Source organism: Eretmochelys imbricata, chromosome 8 (genome assembly GCF_965152235.1).
Source record: "Eretmochelys imbricata isolate rEreImb1 chromosome 8, rEreImb1.hap1, whole genome shotgun sequence".
In the NCBI taxonomy this organism is placed as follows: Eukaryota; Metazoa; Chordata; order Testudines; family Cheloniidae; genus Eretmochelys; species Eretmochelys imbricata.
This window is the reverse complement of record NC_135579.1, coordinates 92753103-92764145: the sequence shown is the minus strand read 5'-3', so window position 1 is coordinate 92764145 and position 11043 is coordinate 92753103. Positions and strand designations below refer to the sequence as shown.

Genomic DNA, 11043 nt, shown 5'->3' with positions numbered 1-11043 from the left:
GGTGGATAGAGCATAAAGCCTGCTGAGTTGTACAAGCTGCAGAGATGCTGGCCCCTGAAGTATGAAAAGTGGGGGACGGAGATCTGTGGGAGCCTCAGACTTGTTATTTCTATGTTCAACTGTCTTAATTGCTACATGTCAGCTGCCTGTTAGAAAGAACTATGTAACTGCGACCTCCAGACTGGGAATTCACAGTGATTAATGGTCCTGCAGGGAGTGACTAACGAGGAAATCTTAGAAGTATATGAAAGATACAAACACCATGTAGGGAGAGGAATCCTTTAGGATGGCCCAGGAGCCCTACAGTGTACACTAAGCAAGGGAAATGTAGGTTGGATATCAAGGAAAATTATTGAATGAGGAGATCTATGTGCCAGAGCAGCGGTTCTGAAACTGTGGGTCAGGACCCCAAAGTTGGTCGCGACCCCATTTTAATGGGGTCGCCAGGGCCAGTATTAGACTTGCTGGGACCTGATCCACCCCAACCCGCTGCAGCCCCCTCTGCCTCCACCTGGGGTGGCAGGGCTTGACCTGTGGCCCCTCTCCCCCCTACCTGGGGAAGCAGGGCTCAGGGGTCGCAGTGCAATAAAGTTTGCGATACCCTGAGCCAGAGCAATGATTTCCCAGCACTTGAGACCCATCATCTGACCCATTAAACAAGACTGAGACAAAGAATGGAGAACAAAGTGTATGGGACAAACTGAGGCTGACATGATAATGGACTTTACCAGGGTGGTGCCGATCTCAATTACACAGTGTAATTTTGTTACTGTCTGTGGAGCTACTCCTGATTTACACCAGTCTAATAAAGACCAGAATTAGGCTCTAGGGCCCAGATTTGTAAAGGTATTTAGGCATTGGTCCACTCAGCAATACAAGGCCCAGGTGACTTAAATGGCTAAGTGCCTAAGTCACTTCTGAAAACGGGAATCTGCTATTTAAGTCACATAGACCTTGCAACGCAGAGCAGAACAATGCTTAAATGCCTTTAAAAGAATCTGGGCCTAGGTCTCTTCCACCTCTAATTTCTATGGGCCAAATTATGAACCCTTCCTTATGGGAGAGCACTATCCACATGAGTCATTGCAGATGCTAAGATTGAGCAACAGGTTCACAGACTAGCCCAATTCCAAGCTTTCCCAAGGCTACACTGAGTGTCCAGCACTCAGACCTCTCCTGGATTGACACTCTATGAAGCAAAAAGACGAAACCCGTTTTTCAAAGTACACAGCACAGAAACACAGGTAGACAATTGCTCAAGCATAAGGTTTTAAGAAAACCTATTTCTCAGATGAGAACATCACATAGCTTCACAACAGAACATGTACATTTTCATACGAACTAGAGGTACTCCCCATGGGACAAGAACATCTGCGTTTTAAAGCAGGGAAGATAGAGTTACAGTTGTAAATTCAGGGTCTAACACGGCTTTAGAACACTGAATACCAGACTCGACGATATATTGTGCATCCCAAGTAATTTCAATGTTAGTAACTTCATTTCTTTCAGTTCTGACCCACAAGCTTTTAGGCTAAGATGTTCCAAATCCCACTGGAATTGAATGAGAGTTGGGCACCTAACTCCCCTAAACTTATTTGAAAATCCCACCCTTTAATCTTAAATGTAAATGTCACACCCTAATAATGACACACATTAAACTTTATGCAGATAAAGAATGTTACTGTTAGCTCCTGCCCTAGGAAACATCACACACTTCACCACCATGTTATGAATTAAGCAGAACAGCAGCTATGCAACCTGTTATTATGACTATCTATTTAGCACCATTGATGTGTAAGATGCTCTGCAGATTCCCCACCCCAAAGAGTTTACAATCTATGGGCATGATGCTGCAGCCGCTCACTATCAAGTCTAATGCATACTCCCAAAAGCACAGTATCCCACTCACTTCGGTGACTGTTCGTGGAATATGTGCTGACCTGACCCTGTAAAACATCCCACTTTGGTATGGGCGCTTAAACACATGCTTAACTTTCAGCATGTGTTTAAGTCCCATTGAAGTGAATGGGACTTAAGCATGTGCTTAAAGTTTACACCATGTACTTAAAGGTTTTCCTGAATTGAGGCCCATGCTAAGTAAGGTTTTCGGAATTTGTCCCTAGAGTAAAGACAAGAACAGGAGACATCATTAGGGAGACGGGTTGGGGTTGCAGAAGAGGAAGCTAAGGACAATAAAATCATTAAAGCACTTAGGTGAGTCTTCAGGGTCAGTTTTGGGCTATTTTCTGCAATGCTAATATATGAAGACTTTAGTTTATAGCCCTGCTTGAATGACCCACTGTGGATGTGCTTAAAAAGTCTCACTGGTTTGAAAGAGTCTATCAGTTCTAGAGAGCGTTCTCAGTTATGAAGATAGAGAATTCCTATAGAACCAGGAGAATCTTTCAAACAGGTGGATGTTCTTAAGAGTGACAACTTTCCCATTTTCTTGATTTAAAATCTCACTGAAATCATCTATCAATTTTATCACCATAATCAACAGTGTTCAAAATCCAGATGTAGCCCTTCATCCAAATATTGCTATCTTTATAATGAGTGGATCCAGAATTCCAATCCAGATATTCTCAGGCTTTGGGGTTAGAAGTCCAGAACTACATCAGTCTCTGAATTCTGAAGCTTGAGCTCATCTCTAAGTATCAGAGAGAGAGCTCTGACTCTACATGGCCATTTAGTTTTATTTCAAACCCAGCAACTTTATTAACATTTCACTCAGGTATAAGATGCAGCTGTTTCTGTTTTTGCTTCCTCTTTTTTAGAGTATGGAGAGTTATTAACATGATGTAGTAATTAGCACATCACCAATGTTCAGTCTGTGAGAAATTTGTCATTGGGTGAAAAACGGAACTCATGAGAATGGTACAGTAAGTATTTGTTACAACTCTTTTAAATACTGCAGCACCGGCTGCAATGGCATGTTTTCTCGGAGCGGAAGTTTCGGAAAGCTTGATCAATTTTCAGAGGACTCAGAGATAGATCATAGATGAGGTTGTAGTTGTGGATTAGACGCTTTGCTTTTTCCTTTTCCAGCATGCCTACATTTAAAAAAAAAAGACTTTAAAAAAACCTGGTTCATTTTTCTACAGATTATCAACTCATTTCCTTCAGCAAAAATCAAACACTTTGATGACTCTTGTTCCTTATTAGAATATGGTTCCCAAATACCATAAAGGTTATAGATTCCCCATTTATAGGAGGGCCAAAGAGGCATGAAAGAAGCCATCATAGTAAATTGTTACTTAGCATGTACTCAAAGCATGTACTTCATTTTGCCAAAAAGCCAAAGTCCACCAAACCAAAGAGGACTTTGGTAAAACCTGCAGAGCTCAGATACTGTGTGATGGGAGCCAGGTGAATATCCTGTTCCATCAGATAGAAGTGATCGGACCCAAGCAGACAGTACAGGGAAGAAGCCTAAATGTTAGCACATTTGATTCAAGCTCATCTTTGAGCACTGTGGAGTGTGATTCATATGAAGGTGGGGAAGTTACAGAAAGGTCTCATAGCAGACCAAGAGCATATGTTTAGCAAAAAACAAGGTGAAACAGAGAGATCTATGGAAAATCACAATACACTCCCTGGATAGGAAATTATTGAACATTCAGAGCCAGGGAATAACCAACAAACAAACCACTGCGGACTGGTCACCAAAAGGGAACGGTTGAGTCTTTGCCTTTTCCTGCCCTGCCTAACTGTGCCAGTGAAATTCTTTCTTTATTGGGGGGGTGGGGGGGTGTGTTTGTGTGACCAAAAGTGAAAGAGAGGTATGTTGTTATGTACAGTCTCTGTTATGATACAGTTGTTGCCTGGCAAATGTCTATACATTAATCCTGAGGACACTGGCTAAGCATCAGGTATTTAACAGCTTGGAGATTGGCCAGTTCTTAAACATTAAGGCTCAGCCAGGAGGGGAGGCTATGTTAGGAGGAGGCAGGCCATTTGGGCACTAGGCAGTGTGGATGGGAATCTGTTACTGGTGCAAAACCCCTCTTGCCTACTGGCAACAACCCTTGTCCTCAGCCTGCCCACTTCACCCTGTTGTCAGTTCTTCAGTCCTCCCTCAAGCTGGGAACTAGCCAAGGAGCTAAGTGGATCTATCAGGAGGACATCTGGTTGGTGGCAGGGAGAAACTACAATGGAGATGACAGCAGGTAACTTGTAAAGCCAAAGGAGCCACATATGTGCACCCAAGAGCAGAATATGACCCTCCTGACTTTCAGACCCTTCCTTCTGGCTTCAATAGTCATTAATATTTTTCTTTTGAGATGTATTTATTCACAGGCATTCCTACGTCAGTCACTGGCAGAATATTCAAGTGCACCCAGCACCCATCTGACATTGGGCAGTATTATTAGCTCTATTGTACATATAAAGAAAATAAGTCACAGAGACTTTCAGTGACTTGCCCAGTGTCATGCAAGTAGTTCATAGTGGAGCTGGGAATAGAACCCAGACTGACGTCCCTCTGACCTTGAGTGTTTTAGAAAGTGAATTACTTTCAAATAATAGCTCTGATCCCTTACTCATGTGGGTGGTCCATTGAGTAAAGTCTACAGGCTGTCTTTTAAAACATTACCTGTGTTTTTTATATCACACAAATAAAGAGCTCTTTCTAGTTTTCTGAACCGGTCTATCCAGGCCTCCTGCTCTTCAGAGTCACTGGAGTCAGTCGGACTGAAGAAAGACTGGATCACTGGTCTTTCTTTTCCTTCAGTGGCAGGATAGTTTTGAGACCAAGTCTTGTAAGCAAGAATTTCATGCTCTTTGGTGTTTTCCTGCAAAGGAAAGGCCTGAACAGTGTGAATCAAAGACTAACCACGAATAGTTTTCTACAGAGGGAAGATAGAGTTGATCCCAGGGAGAGGAGAACTGAGGTACAACAGATCTCCCTAGGCTGGTGTGATGCCACCACACTCCTCCTTCTCAGTCTGACCATCCTTACTTGGAAGAAAAAATGTAACAAGTTCCCATCATTGCCCAGAACTCACTTAATGGGTTTTCTGATAACCAGCTTCCCCACTTCACTAGGACAGTTGCCAGTGCATTGCATTTCAGTGATTAGCTACAGTGCATAGTTGGCACAACAGGTTATTTTCAAGCCTACTCACCATAGTTTAGAGCTGTGACCTGAAGACAGCCAGCATACGTTTGCCAACTCTGTTCCCTTCCCTCAGTTCCTGCCTCTTCCCTGGCTACTGAACAAATTCGTCAAATTCAGTTTTTTTCTTTGACCACCCTCTCCCCATTTTAACAGTTCAGACAATGGCTGTTTTTAAAGTTATCTGTGAAGTTCCTCTCTTTTCCTTCAGCAAGTATTCCTCTGAATGGCGGAGTCTCATGATGAATGGCTAATTAGCATCCTGTTTCCACTAGGGGTGCCATAAAAGCAATTTGTTATGCCAGAAAGGTCCCCACTCACAGTAATCCACGGTATGGTGCCAAGTGAAAGAATGAGGCCTACGGAGTAACTGGTTGCACTGTATGGGGTCTAAAGCAGCGGTTTCCTCCACACGAGAATTCTTTTCAGTCAATGGCGAGTACAAAGAAAATTAAGTCCCTGCTGTTCAATCACAAGTCGCTACTAAGAAATTTAAATGGAAACTTAAGATTAAAACTATTAGCGACAGTGTCATGCTGGGTAACTGGCAACCACAGAATACTTTTGTGTTTAAGGCAGCTATGAACACCACAGTCATGGGCTTGGTCTAGAGTGTTGTCTACCTCCGGAAATAGCCCCAACTCAGCCATTGCTGAAGCTGCACTTGTGCTGACCCCGCACATGTAGATGTGGGGGGGTTGGATTCACTAACTGAGGTTGACTTCTGCCCAGTCAGTAGCCTTTGTCTATGCTTCCAGGGTATGCACTGGTGCGCTGCACTGACTGCTGACCACCAAAGGCCGAGTCAGGGCAATTTCCAAGTCTGGATACCCTTAAGACATCCTCGCCAGCTGGTAGAGGCTTCAGCAGAAACACAGTCCAGCAAGTGTTTACCCTCAAGGAATAATGGGCCAAAACTTTCAAACCTGGGAGTGTAAAGATAGGCTCCTAAACTCACAGTGAAGTTCTTAAATATGGATTATGGAGCCCAGATCCTTAAAGATGTTTAGGTGCCTAAATCCCATTGAAATCACCTTGATGACCAAATATTAAATCACAAGAAAATTAAAAACAAAGCAACAAAAAAAATCCCCTGTCCTGGGATGAAACCCAGTGACCCTGGAGCTCTCCCTTCCCACAGGCATTCTCCTCTCTGTCAATTGATAGTCATGAAGGGATGGGTTAAGGAAGCTGAGCTGTGATTACTCCATTTCTTACCAAGGAGCAGGTATTTTTTCATAGATTCATCAATTCCAAGGCCAGCAGGGACCATTGTGATAATCTAGTCTGACGTGCTGTATAACACAGGCCAGGGAACTTCCCCAAAATAACTCCTAGAGCAGATCTTTTAATAAAATATCCAATCTTGATTTAACAATTGTCAGTGATGGAGAATCCACCATCACCCTTGGTAAGTTGTTCCAGTGGTTAATTACCCGCACTGTTAACAATATATGCTTTCTTTCCACTCTGAATTTGTCTAGCTTTGGCTATCAGCCATTAAACCATGTAGCATCACTGCACTTTTCCACAACCTCACTTGCAATAGTAGTCAGAAGACAGCTCTCAGCCAAGACTGAGGGGATTTTGTCATTATTTCCTTTCATGTGGGCTGCCAATATTGATATTATTTTCTGAAGTGTTTTACAGCAGGAAGCAAATATAGAGAGAGGCTGGGTCACTTTTAATAATAATAAATAATAACAAAAATAGCTAGCTCTTATGTAGCACATTTTCACCAGTACATCTCAATTTTGCTAAATTCCTTAACTGAAAAACAATGTTTTCATTTCTGTTGGAACCTTAAGGCAAAGTACTGGGAAAATAACAGTTTCTTCGAAATGGCTACCAGAAACAAAGGCTCTTCTCAGTCCATTAGATTTACATTTCAAATCCTGTCATCTGTGGGTGAAGATCATTATCTCTCACACACAATGACCTTAAGACATTGACACTAACATCATGACCACTCCTTACTTTAATAAGAGCCAGTAATTGTTATTTTCCATGTGGTCAGTTGCACCTAGCTGCAGCATGACAGAATTCCAATGGGAAAGTCAAAGATTCTAAATGGTTGTGCACCAGGCCCCAGAAAAGTAAGCTTCATATCAATGTTAAATGGGAACACAAAGGAAAGACTGGGGATGTCCTTTCTCGTTAAGTCATAAGGCCCCAATTCACTAACTTGTGCACCTTTAAGCATGAAAGTCATTCCACTGAAGCCAACGGGAGTACTCATATGTTAAAGTTACACATGCACTTCGGTGCTTTGCTGGGCTGAGTTTTAGGGTATTTAGGCACAGGAAAAACCATTGACTTCCGAAGGCACAGGATCTGGCCCATGCTGTTGACTGGATATTAATATTTGTTTTATTAATTAAGAAAAAACAAGTTACAGACTTGCCTTCTCCGTTGCAGAAACCCTTATATAAAAGATCATCTGTAACATACCAACCAAAGATACTTATCAGCTATTTGGCTATATCCATTCTATTGAACATACCAGACGGGCAGCCACATCATCGCTGATTTCCTCTTTGAATTTCCCTAAAATGGAAACATTCGTAAGAATTTCTTGCATCTACGTGCTCCATAAAAATAATCACAACGATGGGTTTTGGAAACGATGAGCCTGATGCAATGCTCATTGAAGTCAATGGAAATAACCTCACTCAAGCACTGGATCAGGGCTTGAATAAACATGAAGGACTATGTCACCAACACTTAGAGCAATACACACTTTCAAGTACATTTTTAAAATATGAGCAAATGCCCAACTGGCCTGGCTGTTACTGATGATCTCGATACTCAATTTGCCCACCATTGCGCGGGGAACGAAAGTGCTACTTTTAGTTTTTCAACCACTCTAGTAAGTTAACTTCTCTCAAAGGCAAAAGCTTCCCCCACTGTTGAGAACCAGTTCTGTTCTGCTGTGCAAGTGAGGTGGTCATGCACCAACTCCGTGAATTCAGTGAGTATCTCTGGAGGGGATCCCTGTGTGGGTAAGAACTTTGAAGGATTCTCCAGCAACGGGGTTGGAGCAGTCTCTACAGAGCACCTTCAGCTTATGGTGAGAAATCCCTCCCCCTACTCAAGTGGGTCACACAGGAATCCAGTCTCGCTGCAGCCAATCACAGCAGAAACACAACTGGTCAATTGTATGGTATCTTTCATGCAAAGCAACCACAAAACGCTTTGCAGGCAGTTACGTTCCAACTGATGTAAAGTAGGTAGGTTACAGCTCAAGCCGAGTGAACTTCAGCAAGGAAGCAGTCAGAATTGTGTTGATGTTTTGGAGTAAGTGCAGCTGGTCAAAAAATTTCACGCAAAAATATTCCTTCTGGAAACATGGCTTCATCAACATTTTGGGTGAGGACACAGCAATGTGGACAACATTGTTTGTAATTTTCCAATCATGAGAATTAAAACAAAATATGTTGCCGTGTTTAAAGGCTTCATTTTGAGATTTCTGATCTGAAATATTCTGCCACGTTTCATCCAGTGAAGTTTTCCAATATTTCCACTTTCTGGGCCGATTCAGGATGAAACCTAACTTTGGAATGTCAATGTTTCCTGTCAGAGAAACATTCCATTTCCTAGCCAGTCCTAACAGAACGATGGTTGGCAGACCCATTTGAAGGAAATTATGTCAGAACTAGGAGTTTATGCAAGGTTGCTTTGGGCAGAAAGGTAGAGGAGGGCACAAAGATATGGGCCAAAACACATCTAAGTGTTGCCTGGATACTGTAGAAACAGTGTGATAATAAAGCGCCCACAGAGGTTGCCATTAATGAAACAGCAGCATTTGCCAAAAATTACTACCCAGTGATATCTAAGAGATGGTCACCATTTCCTGTTCTAAATACAGGGAACTAACTGAGGCATGTCAGTTACCATTGTGTTATAGCTGTTGGCGAACAATGACCTTTTAATGGAAGCACCTGTACATAATTTTCTACAGTCCTACATCTGTTTCCATGGAAATGAAACCAGGCAAGGCAGCTGAATCTGAAGATTTTGATTATGCAGATTTCAGCTGTGGCTACCAGCTGGGCTCTGTGAATACCATTTTCCAAACAGCACCTGCCACACTTTAGGGTTCCATATGCTCCTAAAGTCTCCAGAGCCAGATTCTGCTACCAGTTACACATATATAAATCCATACTGACTCCACCTAACACCATGGAATCACTATGGATTTACATTGGATTTATATGAGTGCAGGATCAGGCGTTTAGGTGTTGGAGTGGGTGGAGAAGGATAGAGTTTTAATGTTAATTTAAAAAAAATCATGAGGAATCATAAAAATTCTTTTCCCTACTTTTACCAGATATATTCCCTTCTCTGTGGGGGGAACTGGCTCAAACCCTCATTTTGTTACCCAGTTTTCCAGGTACACTGAATACAAAGGCAGTCGACTGTCTCACAACCCTCATCTATCTCAATACTTTGCATTGGTGAATTCTGTGCCTCGCTTCATTGCCTTTCGTATAGTTTTATGGGAACTTTTTTTTAAATTCAGGATTATAGACAGACATACAATGCAGCCAAGAGTGGGGTTAAAACTCCTCTTTCTCCCCCTCTCTTTAAGGCAAAATCTGGCCTTTGTACATATCCCACTTCCCCTGTGTCATATTCTGTGATGACCCCATGCAATTCCAGTGATAGACACACTTCAGGACAGAATTTGGCTCAGCCTCTCAAATCCTACTCATTACCATGGCATCTGGGTACCTATCACTAATTTGTTACCAGTGGTGTCTATTCCCAGCTTCTAATCTCTGTTACCATCTTTTATTTTACTGCTGTATGTGTCCTATCCTGCACATGTAAAATGTGCAAGGATTTGGAGAGGCCAGTTTTTTCCCTAGTTTTAGTTCAGGTGTGTTCACTTTCCAGAGCTGGCCAACTACAAAGGACTGCACATACTGCACCCCATCAAGAGATTATATCCAGGCATGCTCTCTCCTCTCTGTCCCCCACACCTATGCACACCAGTAAGCTGTCCCCTATGCAAGGGGATCAATGCCTAACAGGCTCAACCCATCCCTGTGTTTTCACAGTTACGCTGTTACAGCTTAAAATTCAAGCGCTTGTACACGATTCTCTGGCTAAGTACTGTAAATCAGTTCTCTTCCAATACCTGCTTAATAACCATCTATTTGGAGATTACACTGATTTATGCACAGCAAGATAGATTGCAGCATAACATTTCAATGGTAGGAAAGATGAATTATCACTATGAATGAAGGGTGTTTATAGTTCAACAGACAGCTGATTTGTCTCCAACCAGATGGTTATACGTTCATGTCCAAACTTAGAACCCTGAATATGCTCCTATGCTATGATTATGATTGGCTGAACACAGGGTTTGGCCATCATGTGAATATTAAAAACCCCATAACACTTTCTAAAGATTATTAGATTAGTGTAGTGTCCCTGTCAATAGCTCACAATCCAGCCTTCATTTCAGCTTTGAAAAACCAGAAGCAGAAAGAAGTAGCCTCAAAAACCAGCTGCCTCTATATAAGCAAACACATTCATTATTAAAGCTGGGCCCGAATCCAAATGATGGATCCTACCTAACGCATCAGGGTCCTTCAGGACATTCAAAATCTAAACGTGGAGCTGAATCCAAATTTTGCAAATAGTCATTAGCTGAACCAAACCCCTCCTTACAAACATCCCAGACATGTTGGGGTTTTAAAATCTGGATTGGGATATAAATTTTGTGGTTTGAGACAATCTTCACTAATTATTCAACTAGACTTTATATTATTTATTTATATTATATTATTAATAATTATATATTATATATTATTCAAGTCTTTTTAAATGAATAATTTTTGTTTCACACTACAGTTTGGAAATAGCTTTTCCAAACAGGACAAACTATAAGGAGGTATTAACATCTCCTAAAAAATTTT

General features: G+C 41.9%; 1 protein-coding gene across 1 annotated transcript in view; it reads right to left on the bottom strand.

The window, feature by feature from the left end:
• Positions 1-2904: 2904 nt before the first annotated feature.
• Positions 2905-11043, bottom strand: part of C8H1orf87 (chromosome 8 C1orf87 homolog) — a 30993-nt gene continuing 22854 nt past the window's right edge. The window contains exons 9-11 of the mRNA XM_077823547.1: positions 7620-7663; positions 4595-4808; positions 2905-3053 (exon numbers count right to left, since the gene is read on the bottom strand). Coding sequence (XP_077679673.1) covers positions 2905-3053; positions 4595-4808; positions 7620-7663 — 407 coding nt within the window. The remainder of the gene's footprint in view (positions 3054-4594; positions 4809-7619; positions 7664-11043) is intronic.